The sequence below is a fragment of the Agaricus bisporus genome, assembly GCF_000300575.1.
Source record: "Agaricus bisporus var. bisporus H97 unplaced genomic scaffold AGABI2scaffold_4, whole genome shotgun sequence".
NCBI classification, from domain to species: domain Eukaryota; kingdom Fungi; phylum Basidiomycota; class Agaricomycetes; order Agaricales; family Agaricaceae; genus Agaricus; species Agaricus bisporus.
Window position 1 is genome coordinate 816446 of NW_006267367.1, and position 24167 is coordinate 840612.

Genomic DNA, 24167 nt, shown 5'->3' on the forward strand with positions numbered 1-24167 from the left:
ACAAGAGTCGTGGAACTTCGGAGCCCGAGCTGAGACTCCCACCACAATTTACACACACTATTGCTTCTGTGCCAGGTGGTCGATCCCAAAATATATCAACTGCGCCATCCAAGTGAGTACGGGCTTCATCCGCCGCCTTCGAATGAAAGTCCCTGATGGCAGTTCTTCAGTGTCTTTAGACAACCCCAGAACAGTAATGTCCGACCACCAACTAATAGACCGCCCGATTTCCTCTACCGGACTACTCCTTATGACGGACAGTGGTCAGGCCAGAGCCAGGGTTCATATGTACTGCAGTCAAGTCCTCGTCCCTCCTACCCTCAACCAACGGGCGCAGGGCTGATATCTGGTCCATATCCCTATGCGTCGCTGCCCAGCTCCTCATATGCACAACAACCTTTTACCTCTGATACTCGCACTCCTCCTATACCCCATCAAAATATGTATTATCCTATGAATACGCTTCAGGAAGCCTCTCAAAGTGTGCACTCATCCTCGTCTTATTATCAAGCGAACGAGCAGCCGAGCGGCGTCGTATATCCTGACCTTACCGTACCGGGACACAAGTGAGTTTGACTGCCTCGTTCATGTTGATTCAACGTACTGACTCGATTTCGTGAATGTTTCGTCAGCAGTCCCTACCAATACCCCCAATAATATCCTCTGCGCAAGCCTGGTAATCCGTGACTTAATCATTTTAGCCTAGTATTTTCTCCGCCATAATCTGTTTTACTTATCTACGGCCTTACCCTATGCGATGCAAATCTATCGTGAATGCGGTAGCATCTAGTATCTGTGAAGTATAATGACGTAGCGTTGAACGTTATAAAACCTGTAGCCTATAAACGCAGTGTGTACCCTCCTGTTGTCGGTCAACTCGGTCGTGTGACCCTGAATAGCGATTGTTGTTCTAGACTCTGGGAATGATCAGAAGACATCGAGAAACCTCATGTGTAGGTTCCCCAGATATTCACGCCAACTACTGAATTAGAACGATAAACGAAAAGGATCTGGCCTCACTTAGGTGGCGACTAAAACAGGGATAGGACATTGCTATCTCAGGGTGAACGTTCATAGCTGCGTTAGACCACCATGCTACTGAGACGAGTCTACAAGTGGGAGCAACAGTAGGCTAACACCGCTAATCAATCGGTCCTCAGGGTCCTGCGGTATGAATTTATTCTATGGTCGTCTTCTTGAACTTCCAAAAATCCACAGAATCAAGAATCAACATCAATCCAATCACAAATTGACACCCAACCCTATATGTAATTTTCATTTCACGCGTCTTGCAACACGTACAGAAGACAAAGCATTGCCATGAACAATTTGTGCTTTAATTACGCCGAGAAGGGGCGAAACTGGATTATTCAAAGGGGCCAATCGACCTTTTCACCGAAGTTCCAGTGTACAGCTTTGACGGAAGTGTATTCTGCTAAAGCATGGCTGCCAAGCTCGCGACCTTTTAGTGCACATAAATCCTGGCGCCTCCTGTTGTAAAAGTGCATTACGTACCAATTCCCGATTGTTTTTTCCCTCCGAAGGGTACATTGTTACTCAGCAAATTGTACTGATTTACCCAAACCTATGAAAGAGTGTCCAGCCAGTTGGCAATTTGGTTTGTGCCGTTGGCATTTAAACCGAAAAAGGATAGATGAAGTTGAACTCACGGTACCTGCCTCGAGGCTGGATGAAACTCGCATGCACTGGTTAGCGTCACCTGGATGATACGCATGCAGTTCAGTCGCTTGTTGAGCTGCAACGGCGGGGTCACCAGTGAATACTCACTGGAATGTACGCCTGCTCCCAGACCATAGTTGGTTTCATTTGCGAGGGAGATCGCCTCGTCTTCTGTCTTGAACTTGCCCACCGAGAGCACGGGACCGAAAATCTGTATTCTGCTGTGAATCCAAAAAAATTAAATGGGTTTGTTTCAAATATACCTCTTCTTTGACCTTCCAATCAATCAGCTTAGTATCTATCAAGTAAATATAACGAGGTAAAAGGCCATACTATTTTCATATCGCGATGGATGTCTGTGAAGACTGCCAGTGGGAGTGACCGTGAACGCCGGGAACAATATATTTTTCGAACACCTACTTGTCGGATCAACAAAGAAGCCTTTACCGGTTCGTTTGACCCCGCCAAGTATTGGCTTAGCTCCCTCTTGCTTGCCTGCTTCAATATATGCCCATACACGGTCATATTGCCCTTTAGAAATCTGAAGCATGCGTTCAAATCAGAATTCCGACATGGGAAGGCTCCACAACTTACGATAGGACCTCCGGTAGAGATCTCGTCAAACCCATCGCCCATGATCGTAGCCTTAACTTTGGCGGTAAGAAGATCGATGAACCTGTCATAGATAGGTTCTTGGACGTATACGCGCGAACCAGCTGTACAATCTTGTCCTGTGTTATAGCAAATTCCCAAGGCTGCCCAACTAGCGGCTGCCACGACCATCAGTAAAAGCGAATTAGGAAAGGTAGACGCAAGGTGCCCAATGTATTTTAAGAAAGTGACAAACGAGGCAGCATTAAGAGAAGTTCGAATCAGCGTCATACCTTGTTCCAAATCTGCCGATTCAAAGATCAAATGAGGAGATTTCCCGCCTAGCTCTAAAGATACCTGTAACAGCATTTAGGCTGACTACGAAAAAAGGTCAATGAGAAAGGGGCACACTTTTTTCAAATTGCTCTTCGCAGCAGCTTCCATGATCTTGCGTCCAGTGACGGTAGATCCCGTGAACGCCACTTTGTCAACATCAGGATGAGCAGCAAGGGCGGCGCCTCCAACATGACCGTACGATGGGACGGTATTCACTACACCTGGGGGGAAGCTTTACAGGGTAGACATCAATCCTCAGTATCGTCAGATGCAAGACAGCTTCTCACCCGGCTTCTCTGACCAACTCAGAAAGTTTCTGAAGGTATTTAGCAAAATTGTTTGTAAAATCCTATAGCGGTCATACCAGAGCGGTCAGAGGAGTCAATTCCGAGGGTTTCATAACGATTGTACAGCCAACAGCTAGCGCAGGTGCGACTTTCCAAGCCCTGACATACTATCCAGTCGATAAAAGCAATGATAAGATGGATGGACCATGTACTGACCACATGTTGATGGGATAATTCCACGGAATTCTATGATAATAAAAGCCGAGTTTCGTCGAGAAATACTCACACTCACATTTGGCCGCAGACTCCAATTGGATCATTACGAGTGAAAGCCAGTTTGGTCTTATTGTCAACCTCGAGACTCTGGTGCCAAACATCATCGAGAGAAAGTGAAAAACAGTGAGAAAATATTCTGGATAATTACTAACCTGTCCGATGATCTTGTCCGCCCATCCAGCATAGTAGCGGAGACACTGGATGGTATCGCCGATGTCAAAATCCCTGTAGAAACAATATCAATTGAAAATCGGGAGCAGATGCATAAATAGCGTTCCTGGCAATTTTGACTGGCTTCCCATTGTTCAGGGTTTCCAGCTCGGCGAGCTCCTGCTGGTCACGTTCAATGAGATCGGCGAGTTTGTTGATAAGTCTGGATCTTTCAAAGCCGGTAACATTCTTTCCCCAGGTGGTTTGGAAAGCTTGGCGAGCTGCTTTGACAGCGACATCAATATCTCTGGGAGATGCTTGAAGATCCAGAGTCAAACGTTGAGAAGGTGACTCGTGTCATCTTATGCATTACCAGATACAACAGGGCAGATGACTTCTTCGGTGGCAGGATTGATAGCTCTAAACTTGGCTTGAATATGACAACGCAGCGAGATCAGATACGAGATGTACAATATTTTCTCCGGAGAGTCCTCAACCGAAGGAACGAATTCATTATTGATGAAGAGTCCAGTTGGGACAGGAATTTGCTTGTTGGTAGCGGCGATCGTGATGGTAGCGATGTGTGCCATTCTGGCGGAAAAGAGGCCACGATAGGGTTTATAAGGCTGAGAACGAAAGAAGCATCTGCTCAATTGCATTCGCACAGACACCACCGTCATCTGCTAGTCATTACATCTGCGAATGCTTCGCCCAGCAAGTCACATGTACTACTATCGATACCACGTGAAATCGACAGCCTGTTCACTCAGCAGTTTCCGATCCCGTTTATATATCTCGAGTAGTAAGATAAGGACAACATAACTCATAGTAAACCAGTTTTCAGAGAACAGATCTAATGATGGAATAACCGGAGTTCAGTATGGGCAAATACCATGTCCAGTTCATCCGCCGCCTTTATACACTCATCATCCATCACACTTCCACCAGGTGCACAAAGATACTTGACACCACTCTTCCTCGCTCTATAGACGTTATCCGGGAACGGGAAAAATGCATCACTTGAACAAGCTACTCCATCCAGCTTCCTAATCCACTCCCTCTTCTCTCCCGCACTCAAATCCTCTACCCTACCTTCAAACAAAGATTCCCAATGACTTTTCTCCGAACCTTCAAGCTCTTCACCAGATACATATAGATCAATTGCATTCGCTTTGTCCGCCCTCTTAACTCCTTTTTTGAATGGTAAGTCGATGACACGAGGATGATGACGGAGCCACCATAGATCGGTTTTGCCTCCTGCGAGACGAGTGCAATGAATTCTCGATTGTTGTCCCGCACCGATGCCAACAATAGCCCCATGATAAGCATAGGCAACACTGTTGGACTGAGTGTATTTGAGTGCGAGGGTGGCTACGATCAAATCTGTAATAGCTTCTGGTGTGAGGTGTCTGTTTTTGGAGACGAGATTTGAGAAGAGTGAGGAGTCGATTTTGGCATCATTGCGTTTTTGCTGGAGGAAGATGCCGTAAACTTGTTTGGTCTCTACGGAAGGAGGATCATACGAGGGATCCATCTAGGATGTTCATAGGGTCAAGAATAAATCATGTACAGGGTTATTATAGCCCGGACAAACCTCGAGAACACAATACTTCCCAGACTTCTTTTTTCTGAGGACGTCAAGGGCTTCAGGCGAATATCCGGGAGCGATTATTCCATCGGAGACTTCTCGAGAAATAATGCGAGCAGTCGCGAGATCGCAAGGAGCCGAGAGGGCGACAAAGTCTCCGAAAGAAGACATACGATCAGCACCTGGATAATACTCTCGTTAGGTTGGGATAAACATACAAAGAAAACGACAACAGCCGTACCACGAGCACGAGCATATGCGGCAGCAAGAGGTGTCAGAGGCTCCTTGAGATCATCAACACCATAGACCTTCTTTTCGATCTCGTCGAGTTCAATTCCAACGGCAGCACCAGCAGGAGAAACATGCTTGAACGACGCGGCAGCGGGGAGATTCAGAGCTCCTTGGAGTTCTCTCACCAACGCGTAAGAATTCAAGGCGTCGAGCAGGTTAATATAACCAGGCGATCCGCAGAGAGCTAACTAACATTAGTGGTTCGCTAACTGCTCAGGTAAATCACCTACCCTTGAACGGTAAATTCCCCTCGTCCACAAATGCCTGTGCTGGTTTTTGATGAGGATTGGCGCCGTATCTCAACACCATCCTCTGTACGTCCGCAAATTTCTTCTCTGCACTTAACTCTGCCGAAGCATATTGTGCCCTGAAGTATCCACTAATAGCTTCATCATACTTTGCAGTCTGTTCAAACGCCTTCAACGCTAATTTTGCTCTCTCACCCTCACCGACATCGCCTTTGCCTTCTTTCCACTTGGCCAAAAAACCATCATAATCGACAGGGTCGGATAATATAGATACGCGAGCGTGGTTTTTGGCTGCCGCACGAAGAAGGGTAACTCCTCCGATATCAATTTCTTCAATTGCATCAGACAAGGTGCAGTTGGGTTTTGCAATGGTTTGGGTGAAAGGATACAGGTTGCAGACGACGATGGAAATTGGAGAAATAGATTGGGCTTTGAGGTCTTCTTCGTCAGACGGAATTGAACGCGCCAGGATGCCTTGATAAAATAGATAAAATAGTGAAGTTCTCATCGTATACCGTGAATGAGTTACGCCGTACTAACCTCCGTGAACAGCTGGATGGAGAGTTTTGACACGACCACCTAACATTTCGGGGGCTTTTGTGATATCAGAAACATCTCTGCAGGAATATAGTCACGTAAATTGGATACTATGCGGAAAAAGACGAACTCGATGGGAATGCCAGCATCCCTGATTTTTTTTGCGGTGCCCCCTGACCCTAACAATCGCACACCTGATTCTTGAAGACCCTTCGCAAGATCTAGAAGATTAGTCTTGTCGTACACCGATAAAAGAGCTGTTGGTGTTATTGAATTGCATTTCGAAAGTTTTATACGTCGCACATACCAATGTGCTGAGGCATCGAAGTCTGTCTGTGAAGAGAATTTTATGAAATCGATTGGCATGGCTGATAACAAGGGAAGATAAGATAAGATGATGAACAAAGCTATACAAACATTGTGCTCGCGAAATCGGAGGTTGCCGAACTTTGTTCCCGCACCTTGCTTCCGGCATACTCCGTCAAGACCTGCACTGTTAACTGAGAACGGATTCAACTGCACATCCACTCAACTTTGTCAAAATATGTCACTGCCTCTCCTAGCTCGTACCTCAGCCCGCCAGGCGATTACTCGTGGTCGTTCTTTGCACACCACTGCTCCTCTTCGTGATGCTCATGCCCACCACGATGTGCGTTGTCCCCTCAACATTTCTACCCTACTTAACTGTTTTCGCAGCCTCTTCCTTTCGCCTTTCCCACCAAGGAAAATAAGGGCATGTTTGGCCTTAAGCTTGCTGTGTTTCTTTCCGTAGGATTTTCCATCCCTTTCATAGCCGCTTGGAATCAAATGTAAGTGGTACACTTCCTTGAATACCATAGTTTAATATATCCCCGGTTCAGGAGAAAATCCGGGGCTGGTGCTTAAGGATGGATGGGTGTTGTTGCAGAACCTGATACTCGTCTGTGTTTCCTATATCACCTGAAGACAGTTATTCGGCGTATAGAATGCTCATATCGTAGTCACTACAATATCGACCTTGTCACCACCTTACGAGGCAAATTCCTCGTTTGTGTTTCGATCTGCCTGCTCATCACCGCCAACTGTCGACTAGTGTCTTTATGGCTATGATGAAGCTGCATCTGGCTTTGTAAAAACAAATTTCTGGTAAAATGGCAGCAACATTTGGTCAAAGATGACTTCGACACCCGCCTGGGAGAAGTCATCCGAGATATACGCGGCTCCAATAATTGATTCAATAACGTCCGAAAGCACCTTCCGGTTGAATGAGTAACTTCGGGGAAGATTCTAGGATTGTAGTTGAAAATCACGTACTTTTGGCACGTCAAGGTCCATCCAAAAATACGTGACTCTTGCTGCTTCTTTGCTGGTAGAGGCAGTTTCTGCCGCTTCTCTGCCACGGAGTGCTTTCTCGTAATCCCAGACGACCTGCTTTTGCTGCTGCCTGACGTGGACAAATCTATGTAGTCCAGACCAGACGCAAATTGCCGCAAGAATGGAATTCGACACCATTAAGCTCTTTCGTTGCGAACCTTGTTAAAGTTTATTTCATGAGGCAGAAAAGTGACACACCTTCATTACGCTAAGCTCACCCGGCGATGCATGCTCATCTTTATCATACAGATATCGAACGACCACTTCAAAGTCATTAGGCTCTTGTACAAAACTCGTTAGATGACTTACAAAAGTCCAAGACGGCGTCTCCGAGGAACTCGAGTCGTTGGTGGTCCTTCATTTCCATGCTGTTCTGTGTCTACTTCACTGTGAATTCTTTTCACTCTTCAGAGGAGGGCGTATCATCTCACCAGTGTCAGACGCAATAGGGAGGGTTGTTGAAACCTAAATCCGGTGATTGTCTCGATGAAATGCATCACAGAAGGTTCAGGTGCATGACCTGTATCGTGTCGAGGAGCAGATGCCTTACGTCCGAAATCAGCCCATTCTTCTACGTCCGCGAATGGTATCATCAACGCCTTGGTAGCCTTCAAAGCTGAGTCGCGTCCACCTGAAATGTATGCTGCACCTATGATCGCCTCTGCAACGTCGGCGACCGTCTGAGCAACTGTATCAATAAGCTCCTAAAAATATTCGTGAGATCTACCTTGTTGGCGATCGGCGATAAGGTCTTCTTGTTCAGACGTCTCTTCTTATTCTTGGGTCGTTTGCTTGCACCTATGCGGTCTTCGTTTGGCTGTGCGGGCCTCATATCGAGATGACCGTCATCCACTACTCCTCCGCCCACTGTCGACTCTTTTTGTCTGTCGTCTATGGTCATTCCAGGAGGAAGCCAGGACTTGATGTTGAATGGTTTCAGCTGAATGTAGCCAGGTAGGCCCCAACCGCTAACAATGTCGCACAGTTGTCGGTTGCTTATGAATCTCTGCCTGGCCGTATGAAGTTCGCCTTCGGTACCATTCAGGTTTTGGACAAATACGTATGTGGTGGAGAGATACTTGAGTAAGGCATCTCCTTGAAGTGCTTTAGACACAGACTGCTGGTAGTAGAAAAAAAAAGTCAACATACCGAGGAGTTCCAGTCGCTCATAATTGTAATCGTTTCCGGCTAACGGAGAGGAGGTGGCCATTATCAACAAATCATCTTTAACGCAGTGGTTCAAATTTTTTGCGTTGAGCTGCTTGATTAGGAGAAATTCATCGATCCTGCGTATGATAGAAGGCAGTAAATATCCCATACGCAAAGTGCTGTCGTGCGGAAGGCGTCAGCCTTATGAGCATTGGGCAAAAAAGTAATGGACCTCGCCGAAACGGTCAGCCTGCGGCAACATTCAGGGATCAAAACTTTGCATAGATGTCAGTTGGAGCTGGCCGACAGAGGTTTAAACCTACATTGCGTGGTCTTCGCAGGAAGCTCAAGTTGAGATATAGGAGGGTTGAGATAATTGGTGGGTGCAGGCATGCGCATCACCTCTAGAATAGGTTGATTCGGATGAGCGAGTCCTTCGAAATTCTTTCGACGACTATAGCATTGCTCTAACAACGTCTTTCCGCCCTGTCGAAAAAAATACCGTCCATTGTGAGGGCGCCACATTCTAAACAGAAGACCACTTACTTTACCTTCAACTACACTCGTTGGAGTCATATCTTCTCTGATACACAGGATCTCATACCTGTTGGTAAATTCCACAGCCCTATCTTGTATTAAGGCGTCTTCTGCCTCCTTTCTCAACTGCGTCAAGTCGCCAAAGGGAACAGCCCAGTTTTCCGATACCACGGAAACCATTTCCCAGTCAATGTCTTCTGAAAGATCGTATTCTTCATCATCAGGAGGTTTCCAGGCTTTTCTAAGGGGTGCAAACATATATCCCAAATTCTTATACGACAATGCTTCAAAAGGTTTGTTCATGATCATACGGCAAAATCTGATGGTAAACTTGTGGATCAAATCTAGCCGTCCAGCGTCCAGAGATAAGGGCAAGTATCTCTGAGATTGTAATGTCAATGCATCGCCATCGTGAGAAAGCTGGAACTGCGGGATTGGAGGTAAGGGCGCTCTAGTAAGGATACAAATGGGCGCCTTTTCGCAGACACTTGATACGGGGAAGGGTATAGAGACAACTATTGGATAAAGGAATCGGAGGGAAGGTGACGTTAAGATGGAGTTCTTCCAAAACTCAGGAGTGAGAGGTATATGTGGCCTTTCGTGTATGGATCCAGAGTGGGGGTCCGGACAGTCGAAGGTCTCATCATGCGACTCGACTTTTCTGGCGCGAGTGCGAAAGAAGAATGCCGAATCCAGAAGTCCAAAATGTTGCAGGCGCAGACACGCAATGTAACATGCCTCCTTCCGGGCCAGAGCTTTCGTAGGAGCTGCCGGACCCGATACTCCATCAACTGGAGTGCCCGCAAGATTGATCCTACAACGCCATTCGCTGTAGGTGCTTTTTTGTGAGACAAACTTAAAGAGGTCTTCGCACTTTGTTTGCGCGTCTGCTCGTGCAGCATAACGATGGAAGGCTATTGTGGATTGATTTTTCCGTATGTGATGTCCGGTAATTGGATCCTGGATAACCTCAAGGTCTCGATCATCTTCACTATCCGAATTATACGGGTCGTTACTTTCTTGTGGCGGCTGTGGCGGGGCACGGTTGAAATAGTCGTTCTCTAAGGTGGTAGCCCATCGAATCATTTCCGGATCTAATGCGCTATGGGATAGTGCATAATGATGGAGGCTATTACCTTGCTCTAGCATATGAATTAGATACCCCCCTTGGACTGAAGCGCAACGACGTGTGTATGCGCGTGATATTTGGCTCTCGAACACATCAAATCTACCGACCACAGGAGTGCTCAGTATTGAAAATGACCAAAAAAGAAAACGACCTTACAAGATAACGACGGGAGCTTTGGGGAGGCCAGCATCCTCAAACGATTTTGTCGCAATCAAAAGATTATACTCTCCTGAGACAAATTGCTGGGTCATTCGTTCCTGCAAAGGATACGTAACTGGTACATGGGTAAGAAAAATGTCACATACGAAGGCCTCAGAATCTGACAAGACGCGGTAATTTGTCAAGGATATAGGACGTAGGAATTGCAGTCGTGGCATTGAGATATGAATCAGAGCGACCAATAGCTGAGCGACAATCCGTTTTTGCACTGTGAAACACTTGGAATTATATTCCAGCGTGAAAACCATGATTCATGCAACTCACCAAATATGATGCCGCGGAAGTTGTCTCCAAGGATTTGATGCGCTTCCAATTGCTGAACAAGGAGGATGAATTTGTGGCTGACGTTCATGTTCCGGGAAGTCGGATCAAGGTTCGGTAATTCGAAGGACCAATGCTTGACAAGTTCACGAACTTGAGCTTCAGCCGTACCCTCGCGAATGTGAAGACCATCGTCAGCCCAATCGGGGGAGGCAAATGCGTTACTCCAGACGAGGTCAGCAGCGCATGGCCCGAGTTGATATAAAACCAAATTAGCATTGCGAAAGTGACGATCAAGAGATAATGTTGTGTTAAACTCCCTCACTCGCTGACACAAGGATGTTTCCTGTACATGAGTTGACGTGTAGGCTACCTCGAGCTCAGTGGGTAAGTCCCCGAAAACCAATGGTCCACATTCAAATTCGGCAACACGAAGCAGCTTGGCATTAAAGGTGGACTTAAGCTGACGAATATCAGGATCCTGGATATCGTCCAAATGCATGCTTTGAAGTAGCACCAGGAAACGAGGTTTCACCGCAGGTGGCTCGAGACAAGAACAGATATCTGCGATCTTCTGCAGAAATACTTGGTGGTTTTTCATTCCCGGGATAGTGGTATTGTACAGGATGAGCGCACAATTCTTGGTGATCGTTTGTATTTCATGTAGCGACAATCGTAAGAATTCCTGTATCTCGTGAGTAGTCTCGTATGTACCTAGTCAGTAGGATGCGGCAATACCTCAGGGGAAGACAGCAAGAGATATCTTTCGATTTTGCCATTCAAACTCGAGTGGGCTAATTCATGTCCTAGATCAGCAGCCGTGGAAACTTGGGTGGTTGGAAGGAGCCTCTGTGCTCCAACATATGTTTCTAAATGAGCATTATCGCTGCTTTTCATTTAGTATATTCGTATGAAAAATATAGAATGAGCTTACTTTGCAACAATAGCAATCATTGAACCACAGATATTTGACTCTTCAAAAGACCAGCAAGCAATGTCGTTGATAACCTGACCAGTATCTTATTCTCATCAGCTACGAATACCAAATTATATGAGGCCATTCACACTGGGGCAGACAAGATGCAATGACTTGAAGGAGCGGGTTAGCTTCTTCCTCCCGACAATGATGCAATTACAATACTTACTATTCCTGTGTTTCGCGTGTGTCTTGAGTTCTTCCACGTCGACCAAAGGGGTAACATGTTCTGCCAAACTCATGCCTTCTTCTTGTAAGCTGCCTTCTGGACCAGGGTCTGTTCTAAGCATCTTAACTGGTGGCTCGACGTCTTCAGGGTCCACGGAGTCGATAGGTCTCTTTCGTTTATATTGCGCGCTGATATGTGAAGTCATTCTGGAGTGACTGCTGGACATAGTAAGATGTGGATCCTTGAATCAGAAGCGACTGTGGCATAAGTGTTTTCCCAGTAGTGTTGGGTGCTCGAAAGACGAGGTCGTTTTCCCAAAATGGAACCCTTGCATGTACATATTGACAACTGACAACTAATCTTTCCTTCCCCATTCATCATCTTGTATCTCTCCGCTTTCACGAGCCCCGCAATCCACTATACATACCTATCTTATTGTACGCACCCATGAACAACGCTTATCTCGTTCTGTCCCTTGGTAGTTCACTCGACCCCGAAACGACTCTTTTAGCACCACCTTCGTCGCCAAAGGATCGAATACCTTCAGAATTGTGCCTGCCTGAGCGACTGCCAACAATGAGTGTGTGTGTGCATTCTCATCAATGTTACTATCCGTAACACATTGCAAGGCTTCCTCCAGCGCGAAGCTATCGATTCCGCGCCCAAAGCATACCTTCGGAGTTTAAGGCACAGTCCACCATCTTCCCCAGCATCTTCATTGAGTCAAGAGGACCTTACTGAGCCAACAACTCCCGAAACACCAAACCAAGAACGTAGATTGAGTATTGGTTCCATAGTCTCTGCCGTGTCTGTGAAGTCGACTCTCAACAACCTACTGAAACCTACGTCACCGAAACTTTCAACCACCACAGGCAATCAATTGTCTAGGCTGCCCGAGGTACTCACCTTTCTTATCATGACACTCAATTTGCATGTTCATTGACTACCACAAACAGCCTTTTGAGGTCTTGCGGGCGGTTGAACACCATGATATCACCTTTCTAATGAATCTTCGTGATAGAGCTTTCCATGTAAGTTCCTTCTCCAACGACGAGCTATCTTGATTGCCTCTCTCTGTTTGTAGTTGCTGCTGCGAAACTCGGGCAACACAACGCCCCTCATACATGCCATTCGACTAGGATACAAAGATGTTTCCATTATTCTTTTAGGTGCATTCTCTCGGTGGATCAATAATCTCGAAGATGAGGATATACAAAAACCATCTACGATTACTCTGCTCAAAGCTCTCCGTCAGTGACGTCACTAGTGTTTCCCACTTAGAACCTCATTCAATGTATTCGCAGGCATAAATCTTAAGCTGGCTATCGACGAAGGCCTCGCAAAGCACCAGAGTGACCTCATATCCTCTTTCATGCAGACTCTGATTATGAGTGAAGGAGACAAGTGGGTATGGTCGCAAGTGAATACAATTGCATTAGCTCTGAATGCCGGGGAAGAAGGTCGGCCTGTAGCACTTGCTGGTTCGGTAGTCCGGTCTTTTGCTACGAAGCGGTTAGGAAAGGCGGACCTCATTGCTTCGCTGGAAGATTAGTACGCATCTAGGATTCATCGCCAACATACTTGTCCCATTACTGACTGACTTTAAGCATTGCAAATGCTACTGCGTGAGTCCTCCACAGAAAGCTGAATTACACTAACTCATGTTCCTACTTAATCAGAGATCTGTTGATGATGAGTGCTTGGTCGAATGTCTTAAAATACATCGAAGGAGAAAACATTCCGGTTGGTCTTTTTTTTTGTTATAAATTTGGTCGTGCCTTGTTCTGAAGCTGCTCTAGTCATACTACTTTGCCCGTGACTTGCGCGTATATAGTGCATTTCAGGAGCGCCTTGACAGACACAGACATGAAGTGAGGCGCTTGCCAAGCAAGCAATTAAAGTGGCAGCTCCGCGTACTTTCCGCTGTAATGGAAGGTCGAACAATAACATTCAGGGTCTGTTGTCCTCTTTTCGTTTATCTCGGTCTCATTCAGTCCCTTCCAGGCGAAGGTTGAAATGCTCGGTAGTCAGCTCGATCATAGGGAGGTATAATCCGCCTTATTGATCTGACCTCACTTTCCCTCCCTGCTCGTATAAGGTGCCTATCTGGACCAAGTTTACATCCAGAGGTTGGCGTATCATCGAGCAGATATCAAATATCCAGTACTATCATTTTCCTCTCGGACTCCGAGCAATTGCAGCTAGTTTCAGGCTAGTTTTCACAATTGCTTTGGCTGACCCTGAGTCCGTTAGTGGTATATGAGATTCTTTTCAGGGATACATTCATGAGATGTATTATTACTGTATGTATGTATGTATGTATGCTAACTGAGTGACTCAGATTCTGTGCAAGTCCGTGAAAGGATAAAGTTCAATGCAAACCACTAGTTGTAACTACATTATGATGCGAAGTTCTTTCCACCAAACGAAACTGGCGACTGTCAGCAAGGCGATGACAGCTGGGCCAAGGTCAGCCATAAAAACAGTAAAGATCCAGATCGTAGCCAATGGAGGACACTGGCTTGGTGTATTAGCCTGCGTACATGATAGAGATACGAGGACTTACCTGCTTTATGTTTGTCAACCAATTTGCATTATTGATCTGGAATATGAGGCGACAGCCCGAGAGTATGCTGATGGCGAAAAGAAAAATTTGTGTTGACCTATACGCCTTGTATCGTAGTGCTCAGGGAGGAGTCAGCCCTGGAGAGGTGGTGCATCAGACTTCGTGAACTTACTATAAAATATGAAGAGAGCCAAAACTACACTAGTGTCAACATCAGAGATAGAAAGAAAACACGCAGCTCACTTGGTACTCCAGGTATCATTCTATCCAAAATGATAGGAATCGTGGGTTTCTCGTTATACTGGTAATGTATCACACTATGAATTCCTGGTGAGGTTAGTACACCGAGAGGCTAGTTTGGTCCCCACATACATTTCCATCATCGTTAGCAGAAACGAGAATGGAACAAGATAGAAGATTGTATTCAGTATATCTTCACCAACACCGATATCCTCCTCATCCTTGTCATTTTCTTTGCCCATTCCGTCGGAGTTTGTTTTCTGTTCCGTTCGGGGTATCTTCTTCAGGATGCCTGTCTCATTGATGAGCCTCCATTGCTCTTCTTCTGATATGTCTACGAGAGGTTTTTGCGTCTCTTCTTTTGTGCTTTGCGAAGTTTTCTCCCGGTTTACATTTTTGGAAGTAGCCCGCTGTCCTTTCCGTTGAGCCATGACGATGATGACGGTAAACAAGTGTGACTGGTGTGTCACGTCTTCACTTCAAACTTGTTATTACTTTTGACTCAATCTTATCGGCCGTCGCGACACAAGAAGTCTCGTCATGTCGGATCAGGATAAACTTTTACAAGTACTTGAAGCACACGGGGAACAATTCTTACAATCTTTCGGTCTTCCAACCTCTGGGACTTCCGCAAAGCGGAAGAAGAACAAATCAGCTCCTTCCTCCGCGCACAAACGCCCCAAGCTGTCAGAGGATTCGTATAGTTCAGACGAAGAGTGGACAGGAATTCAGATGGAGGTTACGGATTTTCAAGAAAAGAGCTCTGAACTAAATACAGACTCCCTTTCAGGCGACGATACGGGTGAGACCCAGTTTATATTGACTTAACCCCGTGCTTACATTGGATCCAGACTTCGAGCAAGAAGATGACGGAGTTACAGCTAGTAGCTCTGCAGCTCCTGGCGCCAATACCATCGTTTTCTCAGAAAACAATTACAAGGATGAGCCAATGTCCAAGGGTAAGATGAATTCGTTCATGGTAAGGCGAACATATTTATGTTGCTGGTGGTGCTTCCGAGGCACTCATACTGCTTCTACAGTCATCAAAAGTCTCCAAAATAAGAAGCGATGATACAACTCCTTCTCAGATACAGAAAGGAACTCCCAAGGAGGAACAAGATGAGAAGTACTTTTGTTTATTGGTGCATTCAAAAGTCAGATATTTATCCCATAACAGGACTAATGCAGAGAACGATGTACTCCTACATAAACTGGTGCATACACAACTTTTGTCGGGATCTCTTGACCCGAACCTCAACCTGACACCGGCACATCGCCGTAAAGCATTGGCCGGTCGCTTAACTGAACTAGCCGGGGGAGCCAAGGTGGGTAAGGGCGAAAAAACAGTGAGACAGGTCGAGCGGAACAAAGCTTCAAAGAAGGTGAGGGAGGGTTTGGCGCAGAAACAAAAAGAACGGGATCAACAGCAGTTGGAAGAGGTGATTCGCTTTCAATTCGACTCCGCGCCTTCAGCCTATAACTGAACTATTATTAGGCCAAGAACTTAGGGAACTATCATCCAACTCTGAAAAAATTATTTGAAGCATCTGGTGCTCCCGCCTCCCGGTCGAGAAACAGAGGACTCAAGATGGGTGTCGGTAAATTTGAGAACGGAGTTCTGAAGCTCAGTAAACGAGATATTGCCACCGTTGGAGGAAAATCCCATTCCGGTGGCAAGCGAGGTCGCGCAAGAAAATAGTCTCATATATTAGTCCTCATTGGTGTATAGGTGAGAATGGCTTCGGCTTGAAAAGCTGGCCTTTAGTGATAAGTTCGCCGTTTACCAGAACTATGAGGATGACGGGATGATGAATGAGAGTGGTGAGAGTGGTGAGAGTGTTGAGGGTGGTGGGGGTGATGGGACCTGTGGGAACGATGCGATGGTTGGGAATGGTAGGAGCGATCGGAAAGGCCTTCGTCGGTTTTTCTTATTCTTTCAATCAACCAACTAATCGAAGACTTGCTTTTCGACGACTTACAAAGGGATTTGGTTGCCGTGTTTATCAATCATGATTACTTTGGCTGTCCGAGGCCGAGGCCGAGCGCCAGACCTACGGTGTATTCGACCCAAGTCAATCTTCGATTTTAGTGATACTTGAGGTTTGGACCCACCGATGATGTCTGCCATCCCTGTAATGGTCCCCTTCATGCCTAAAGACGGTCAACAAATATCACCTTCCACTACAGCTTTCCATACCTATACAAAATATTTCCATATTCGTCTTGGACCGTGAAAGGCAACATATCCTTCTGTCTACCTCCAGACGTTGGGCCAGGATGTCCAATTCTGTCCTGACAATCAGCCCTCTCTCTTGTCACTATCCCAAGTGACATACCGTGCTATCGGATTGCCATCGTGATCTCTGAATATGACGCTGACGCCTTTCGGAACGATGTATCGATACTCCTCAGGTTCGGAGTCGTCACCACTGTGGTGGGAAGGATATCTTTCACGCATCCTCGGCTATCATTAGGTCAGTACCTCATTGATGACTACGGGTAAACTGTAGTTCACCTCGATGATTTCAGAAGAGTGACGGTCATTATACATATACGTCTTCTTCCTCGGCTCGGTCGCCGTCTCATGACCTCGATGCCGATCCTATCCAAACCGTTTTAGTGTGAAACGTTGTTTGACTCCGAATAGCGTACCCCGTGCACTTGTTCTCGAGTGCGATAGAAATTGCTATGGAAAGGATTTTCACTTGCGACAGGTCCCGGAATAACTTCAGGCTCTGAGTTGCTCATAGGTGTAGCTTCAGGGTCATTTACATCCCGTGGTTCTGCATCTTCCCTGCGGTACGTATCATCCGGTAACCAGCCTATTCGAGCTTGCGTCTGCGCTTGTCGTCCATATCCATGTCCCTCTCCCTCAGAATACTCGTGTTCATAGCGGTCTGTTGAACGTCTGTTCCTAGTGCCACCCCTCATATAACCATCACCATCCGCTAGGTCAGCGTACATGTCTAGATCTCCACTATCAGGCTCTCGGTATACTGACGGGATTGGAGTAAAAGATCTCGATCTAGAATGGCTGTCCCTTTGGCCGTGACTATATTGGCCATGAACTGGTGGTGCCGCGTATGAATCGTATTGGTGTGGAGAGTGGCTGTGGTGGTGATGGTGACGACGGTGACTTCGACTAACGTGCCTGCCATCATGAATTTCGGGGTGCGTCCCACCATGAGGCGAAAAAGGTTGTGGGTGCAAAGGAAGGTCGTCCTCATATGCCTCACCCACCACGGGTCCCCTACCAGGAGGACTAGTGACATACGGTGATTGTGGGTGATGATAATCATTATATGCATAAGAACGGCTTTCTCCATGATAAGGCGAGTTATTGATATGAAGCCCGCTGAGTTGATCGTGCATGATAGGAGGGGGTCCTGGAATTATATCATCCTGTGGGACGTATTGTGGTTCTGTCAATGACACAGGAGCGATATCCTCTGGAAGATAATAGTGATGCTGTTTAGCCAAGATACCTGGTCATTAATGGTCGAAATAGTCTGGAACATTCAAATACTCACTTTGTTTCTCTTCTTGAGTGTCACTCGTCTTTTGAGGCTTGGGTCAATTAGAGGTTGGGATTTTATGATTTCTGGAGGCACAGAAGCGGAACGAGAGTGTGCAGGTGCTGAAGATACGGACAAAGGGTGTGAAGCGGCTGAGTACGCATAATCCTTTGCAATAGTAGGCCCGGGATGGGGTGGTTGGGTCTTTGAACTCCCAAAGCCTTTGAAGATGTTGAAAGTCGGCATACAGGTAGCGAGAACAAATTGCTGGACTGGGACTTATATATCAAGTCGGCGGATCCCACGAGGTGGACACGCACTTCAAATGTGCCAGATCATTTCAGATCCATTCATAGAACTCTGAATCCTCTTTGGCGTGGCAATCGGAGAACAACTCAGTCGAGTAATCAGGAATCAGCCTCAATTCGTCTTGTCACAACAACTCTGGTACAGGGATTATGACATTATGTGAGCTTGCGCCTCGCTCCATTGAAGTTGCTTCACTTGGGAAAGAGACTGAGTAACTTTAGATACTGCATCCGCAGTTCTGGCTATGCTCTCATCGATAGTGCTAAGAGGATCTGTCAAGTTGGAGCTGGATACAAGTGACGTCATCCTCGAAGTGAGATTCTGCAACGCAAGCTGCAGAACTTCTGCCGATGAGCCTAGCGTACCCATGAGTGACCCGGCCTAGAAGAGTACCATAAGCGAATGAATGAAGATTTTCAAAATGAGCATACGGTTGCATTCGAAGTTGGGACGATAGAATGTGACTGAGGGTTACTTCTCGGACCGACAACCTGAAAATTAGGGGTGAGCGAATGCATAATAAGGCGTAGAAAATCCGACCTCTCCATTACATTGAGGAGTCACTGCCGTCTGTGTGGATGTACGGAGGTTGGTGCTCGGTGACGCAATTTGGGAAGACTGAGGATTTGTCTGTACAAGTCGCTCGCGGCCCGCCCGGTCACGTTCGGTATTAAAAAAGTTACCACAGAGGACACATTCCTATCAACTCGTCAGAAAAACTATGACCGGGCTAAAAAATGAAACAAAGTCAACCTTCTTAGGTTCCTCTTCTCCGGCTGATTTTGGCCGGCGGACAAGCGGCACATAATAGCAGTCGTCATTTGGGCATTCATCACCTAGCATTGTCCAGCCCTGCAATAAACGTCGGCCGATTTCTACAGAAGCTCGGTCGGTTTGTTCTCGACGGTGACGGGTTGCTTCAGTCTCTACAAAGGGAGGCAGGACGTCTGAGGCTTCAGACATCTCTGTGGCGGGAGTTGATGTTCTTGTGATTTGGGAAGCACTCGATGTGGAAGTGGAGATATCATGCTGAGACACTTGTGCGGGTGATTTTTGGCGTGGAACTGCAGAGTGGGATATGGTGCGCGTAAAAACGCAATTTATTGTTCCACGTACCAGTTTTGTTTTCATTGCAAGTGACGCACAGGTGCACCACTGGGCTTTGGCGGTCGGGTGAGCGTAAAAGTGGGATTGTGCAACCGGGAGTTGAGCAGCGACGGTTTGTTAGGATCTAGCATATCGTCAGGAAGTCGATGGCGGAAGAAAGAGGGTCGTACCCAGCCACTGAGCATGTAGTCGCCGAGAGCACTGGGGGCATCTTGAATAGAGGACATGAGGTGGATGCGATAAGCGGATCTCGATCTACGCGCCTGTCACAGGCTCCCGGTTCCACGTCACTGATCGTTTGCCACGACACCGAATGTCGAATTTCCAGGTCGGCCTGTTATCTTTCCTATGCGTTGGAGACAGTTCTTGCCGGAATGTCTCTTCATTTTCAGTCTGGTCTCCTTCCAGATTCCCCGCTGGCTTGAAAATACTTCGGCGTCACCCCTTCACAGGTCTGCCTGGACACCCCAGCGGAAACACGCTGCTCGGCATGTCACATTCATTCGGGAACTGGAAATAACATTGCTGACCCGGCAACTTAGGGAGCGGACGAGAGAACTTTTCTATCATGGCTATGACAATTATATGACCTTTGGCATGTCCCCATTCGTTCCACTCGTCAACAGCATATATTGAGTCGACCTTTGCCAGCATTTCCTCTAGATGAGGTACGAGAACCTGGACTTCGAAACCCGTCTGGCACTGAAGGAGCCTGATAGCTGACACCATTATCATGTTCAGGACGAGGTCCCGACTGGGAGAATCCGTACGTTTGCCACAGACTCACAGTATTCGAGTGGGAATGTTGCTCAATATAGTTCCAGCGCCAATATTGCAGTAAACGATGTGGCTGGAAACTATTCTGTCACCCTTGTCGATGTCCTTGACACTCTTGTCGTCCTTGATGACCGAGATGGATTCGAAAAAGCAGTGAAGAATGTCATCGAGTGGGTCCAGTTTGACGTGAACACTAAACCTCAAGTCTTCGAAACAACCATTCGAGTCCTAGGTGGCCTCCTTTCGGGACACATATTTGCTAGTCGTCCAGGACAACCCTTCTTTCTTCCTTGGTATCGTGGTCAATTATTGGATCTTGCCCACGACCTCGGAAACCGTTTATTACCCGCTTTCGCTACGCGGACGGGACTCCCATACGCTAGGGTATTGTCTATTTTTCTTCTTGCTTTCAAGAACCTAATTTAACCGGAAGATCAATCTGAGAAAAGGTGTTACGAAGGGAGAGACAGTTGAAACGTGTAAGCGAAGTCAACTATGCCATTGCACACGCTGGTCTCACAGGCTACTTTTTAGGCACGGCAGGGGCAGGTTCTCTCATCCTTGAGTTCGCAACTTTGAGTAGGTTGACTGGAGATGATCGTTTTGAAAAGGCGGCTTACAAGGTAGGCGCGACTTTCTGAGAAATTAATGAGTTAATCTTTATCCATTTCTCAGGCCTTTTTTGCCTTGTGGAACCGTAAGTCAGATATTGGCCTCGTTGGTAATACGATTAATAATTGGAATGGAGTAAGTTCCACTCCAATAGTCGTGATGGCATTTTCATCGAGTTGTAGGAATGGATGGCACCCGAAGCAACGAGTGTAGGCGCAGGTATTGACTCCTTTTTTGAATATGCTCTTAAGTGGTATATAATGAGTGGTAAATAGTTCAATAACTCTTCATTCATCTGGAGAGATACTGACGGTACTACAGGTGAGATCGAATTTCTGGATGTTTGGGATGATGCCTACACGGCTATCATGCGTTATTCACGCGCAGCGGACGGGTACTGGGTTCGTCAGGAAAATAGAGCTCACAGGTTCATGAGCTGATTACACCAATTTTAGTACAGGCCTGTGAGTATGAAAACCGGAGATACAGCGTTTTTTACTGTCGACTCTCTGTCCGCTTTCTGGCCCGGGCTGCAAGTCCTCGCTGGCGACGTTCAAAGTGCTATTAAATTACACCTACTGTGTGGGTTTTTTGCTTGTTCTAGTCAATCGTAGTCTTGACATTCTAACAGATTATAATCTATGGCGAGAACACTCTGGACTTCCCGAAGTATACGATACAAAGTTCAGACAGGCCACTGCTCATCAATATCCACTTCGCCCTGGTAAATTTGTTTCGAAAAAGAAGTAAAAAATAACAACCTCATGTGACGCAACAGAATTTGTTGAATCAACGTGGTATCTATACCGGGTCCGCTTCCCCCTTGTGTCCGTCTAAGTCCCTAATACTCACTCTTCATACCAGGCAACGCATGATCCTTTCTATCTAGACGTTGGAGAGCGCATACTTGAAGACATCACCGCAAGGGCTAGGGTTGCATGTGGATTAACAGGAATCCAGGATCTTCGCACAAATAAACGCGACGATCGAATGGAATCGTTTGCTTTATCAGAGACATTAAAGGTCGGCTTTCTTGATTGCTTCCACTTTGAGTACCTCACATTTTATTTCAGTATCTTTATTTGTTATTCGATGAAGACAATTTCTTACACCGTGATGATTCAAACTATGTTTTTTCAACCGAAGGACACATATTGAGTCTTGAAAAACACCATGTTCGCCCTATGTCAGCATCGCGGAAGAAGATGCGACCCGTAAACGATCACCAGTGCCCTGTATACAGGCCTTTCATTGAAATTTACGACAACACATCTGCTGGAACTGGTCTCGTCCGCGGCATACGCTCTAGAAGTGACTATGACTATGCACGGAAGCTAATTGGGGTGCCTGCTAGCTCGGTGGAGATGGACGCTTGGTCTGCTGGCGGATGGTGTGAAAAGCCCGCTATTGACAGTTTTGTGAGTCCGGTTTGCAGTTAGCTCACTTTTTAGACTCACTGCAATTCTAGTCTTATGAATTCATACTCTCCGCTGATGGTCGAAACGTGGCGGAGGATTTGAGTCCCAGCCGTCTAAAAGTTGAGCCCATCGCGGATGGGTTCGTTGTCCACAATATTTCCGGGGTTCGAACGAAAATTGTACGCCGCCTCGATGATCGTGGTTATGACGTTCGAAAACGTACGTCTGTGGAAATTTATGAGCTTATCCCGGAACTTACGAGGTCGATAGTTGGCCATTATCATGTCAGATCAGGGCAAACGGTCTATATCAATGATTCCGCTATTTTTGCCGGCCCACCTCCTGAAAACCTAGATTCTGTTACTGCAACGGGAAACCGGGATGTTGAAATTCAACTCCTTCTCTCCTTGGATTTGTTGGACCCGATGCTGAAGCTCCTCCCTGGTAATATGGATGCTGCAAGTTTAAACATGCAATTGACAGCACTCACTGCCTCCTTTGGTGCTGACTTATCGCCCCGTGTCGGTGAACAAGATAGACGCCCACGCATGGCACAGGGAAAACATCCTATCTCGGTAGAGCTCACCAACAAGAAGGGATGTTCACATTACAAGGAGGCATATGAAGATGATATTCTTGTCGTAGAGCGAGGAGAATGTACATTCATGGAGAAGCTATTATTAGCTCGAGACGCTGGTGCAGTGGGGGTTATCGTCCTAAGTGACGAGGATGCTGCCATTTTACCAACAGCCGGAGTGGATGAGCTTGAAGCAAGTGGCGATATTTCTGATGTTGGCCTTCTGTTGCTGCCCAAGACGGCTGGCACGGTGCTAGCAGAACTCTTAGAGCTAATGGGAAAGCTTGACGGGCGAGTTATGGTCACCATCAGCCGAGAGCCTATGGTGGTGGCCGATTCTTCAAGCAAGAAAGCGACACCAACAAAAGCTGACGAAAAGGGAAAGGAGAAAAAGGAGAACGTCGATAACGATTCCGAAGGACGGATATTATATATTAACGGTCACGCATTGTTAAATACGCGACTCTTAATCTAATGGTAGATCGGGAGCGAGGCCACTAGTCGTTGGACTGGATGATGGAGTAGCTGGGTGCATCGAGTTGGGATGAACCTTTGAGGAAGAGAAGCTCAATGATGAAGAGGTATTCCAAGGTTTTACCACCCTGCTGTTGGACGAGCTCGCCAGCGGCTTTAGCCGACCCGCCTTGCAGCAATGGATAAGCTATGGATTTCCGCTGAGACCCAGGGAAGAAAAAGTGTACCGTACCTGTGGCGATAAGATCATCTATAACAATCACATTTTGACCTGGTTTGATAGCATCGACCTGCATCTCAAAAGTATCCTGAATGAAAGCAGTCAAAATTTGAGATATAATGGAATCTATATATGAACAGATGACCTACAACACCGTATTCTTTAGCATATGTAGCTTGGACACATTTTCCAGGTAGTTTGCCCTGTTTACGGACAGGTACGAAAGAGGCACCTAATCTCAAAGCGATGATAGGTCCCAACAGGAATCCACGGGCGTCGAGACCGACGACGGCATCGATTTTATTGTTATCCGCGAGGGATAGGGTATGGGATGCGATGTGGTGAGTGAAGTGAGTTATGAGGGCTTCGAACGCCAATGGATCCTGTAAGATGGGGAAGATATCGAGGAATATGATACCCTGAAGAGGATGAGATGGACCTGGATCGTCTCTGCAGTATTCTGTCGCGCTTACCTGCTTCGGAAAATCTGCATGCGCCTTCAGCTTGCGTCGTATTAACTCAACGTCAGCCATAAGAGCGACAAAGATTGGCGACGAAGTAAAATTTTCGGGTTG

The 24167-nt window shown here is 46.6% G+C and overlaps 9 protein-coding genes across 9 annotated transcripts; 3 read left to right on the forward strand and 6 right to left on the reverse strand.

The window, feature by feature from the left end:
• Positions 1-1221: 1221 nt before the first annotated feature.
• Positions 1222-3984, reverse strand: AGABI2DRAFT_135276 (NAD-aldehyde dehydrogenase). Its single transcript, XM_006459957.1, has 18 exons — positions 3792-3984; positions 3694-3740; positions 3448-3637; positions 3323-3395; positions 3187-3257; positions 3111-3140; positions 2972-3053; positions 2895-2923; positions 2683-2839; positions 2565-2628; positions 2275-2450; positions 2101-2221; positions 2014-2045; positions 1944-1955; positions 1789-1891; positions 1671-1720; positions 1516-1585; positions 1222-1462 (listed from the first exon to the last, which is right to left on the reverse strand). The coding sequence occupies exons 1-18, from the start codon at positions 3908-3910 to the stop codon at positions 1371-1373; spliced, it is 1518 nt and encodes a 505-aa protein (XP_006460020.1). The 5' UTR covers positions 3911-3984; the 3' UTR covers positions 1222-1370.
• Positions 3985-4118: 134 nt separating this feature from the next.
• On the reverse strand, positions 4119-6389 carry AGABI2DRAFT_219586 (hypothetical protein). The gene is made up of 7 exons (XM_006459958.1): positions 6292-6389; positions 6115-6241; positions 5988-6064; positions 5430-5921; positions 5150-5383; positions 4915-5090; positions 4119-4854 (listed from the first exon to the last, which is right to left on the reverse strand). Exons 1-7 carry the CDS (start codon positions 6305-6307, stop codon positions 4174-4176), a joined length of 1803 nt encoding a protein of 600 aa, XP_006460021.1. The 5' UTR covers positions 6308-6389; the 3' UTR covers positions 4119-4173.
• Positions 6390-6440: 51 nt separating this feature from the next.
• AGABI2DRAFT_202619 (hypothetical protein) lies at positions 6441-11134 on the reverse strand (the record flags this gene model as incomplete). Its single annotated transcript, XM_006459959.1, has 13 exons — positions 6441-6633; positions 6681-6793; positions 6845-7217; positions 7278-7481; positions 7536-7600; positions 7647-7716; positions 7769-8017; positions 8065-8432; positions 8487-8665; positions 8719-8761; positions 8810-10251; positions 10309-10579; positions 10636-11134. The coding sequence occupies 11 exons, from the start codon at positions 11132-11134 to the stop codon at positions 7068-7070; spliced, it is 3540 nt and encodes a 1179-aa protein (XP_006460022.1). The 3' UTR covers positions 6441-6633; positions 6681-6793; positions 6845-7067.
• An 893-nt stretch (positions 11135-12027) lies between these two features.
• On the forward strand, positions 12028-14457 carry AGABI2DRAFT_191794 (hypothetical protein). The gene is made up of 9 exons (XM_006459960.1): positions 12028-12357; positions 12407-12675; positions 12734-12808; positions 12862-13027; positions 13082-13328; positions 13385-13402; positions 13457-13520; positions 13577-13732; positions 13782-14457. Exons 1-9 carry the CDS (start codon positions 12225-12227, stop codon positions 13827-13829), a joined length of 1176 nt encoding a protein of 391 aa, XP_006460023.1. The 5' UTR covers positions 12028-12224; the 3' UTR covers positions 13830-14457.
• A 170-nt stretch (positions 14458-14627) lies between these two features.
• AGABI2DRAFT_135281 (hypothetical protein) lies at positions 14628-15048 on the reverse strand (the record flags this gene model as incomplete). Its single annotated transcript, XM_006459961.1, has 2 exons — positions 14716-15048; positions 14628-14660 (listed from the first exon to the last, which is right to left on the reverse strand). A coding segment is annotated over exon 1 (247 nt), but the record flags the coding sequence as incomplete, so codon positions are not given.
• A 75-nt stretch (positions 15049-15123) lies between these two features.
• On the forward strand, positions 15124-16282 carry AGABI2DRAFT_149989 (hypothetical protein; the record flags this gene model as incomplete). Its single annotated transcript, XM_006459962.1, has 5 exons — positions 15124-15385; positions 15435-15562; positions 15624-15709; positions 15761-16022; positions 16079-16282. 5 exons carry the CDS (start codon positions 15124-15126, stop codon positions 16280-16282), a joined length of 942 nt encoding a protein of 313 aa, XP_006460025.1.
• Positions 16268-17764, reverse strand: AGABI2DRAFT_135282 (hypothetical protein). The gene is given in 8 exon segments (XM_006459963.1): positions 16268-16413; positions 16432-16510; positions 16563-16634; positions 16696-16734; positions 16781-16870; positions 16920-17047; positions 17099-17185; positions 17236-17764. 1 exon segment carries the CDS (start codon positions 17742-17744, stop codon positions 17550-17552), a length of 195 nt encoding a protein of 64 aa, XP_006460026.1. The 5' UTR covers positions 17745-17764; the 3' UTR covers positions 16268-16413; positions 16432-16510; positions 16563-16634; positions 16696-16734; positions 16781-16870; positions 16920-17047; positions 17099-17185; positions 17236-17549.
• Positions 17765-18554: 790 nt separating this feature from the next.
• On the reverse strand, positions 18555-19741 carry AGABI2DRAFT_149991 (hypothetical protein; the record flags this gene model as incomplete). Its single annotated transcript, XM_006459964.1, has 6 exons — positions 18555-18788; positions 18839-18898; positions 18972-19106; positions 19161-19444; positions 19524-19638; positions 19685-19741. 6 exons carry the CDS (start codon positions 19739-19741, stop codon positions 18555-18557), a joined length of 885 nt encoding a protein of 294 aa, XP_006460027.1.
• Positions 19742-19862: 121 nt separating this feature from the next.
• Positions 19863-23495, forward strand: AGABI2DRAFT_184525 (hypothetical protein; the record flags this gene model as incomplete). The annotated part of the gene is made up of 17 exons (XM_006459965.1): positions 19863-20002; positions 20057-20109; positions 20166-20182; positions 20234-20280; positions 20339-20675; positions 20725-20770; positions 20826-20914; positions 20967-21038; positions 21086-21170; positions 21225-21304; positions 21359-21485; positions 21535-21627; positions 21682-21713; positions 21768-21926; positions 21977-22321; positions 22372-22540; positions 22592-23495. 17 exons carry the CDS (start codon positions 19863-19865, stop codon positions 23371-23373), a joined length of 2673 nt encoding a protein of 890 aa, XP_006460028.1. The 3' UTR covers positions 23374-23495.
• Positions 23496-24167: the final 672 nt, after the last annotated feature.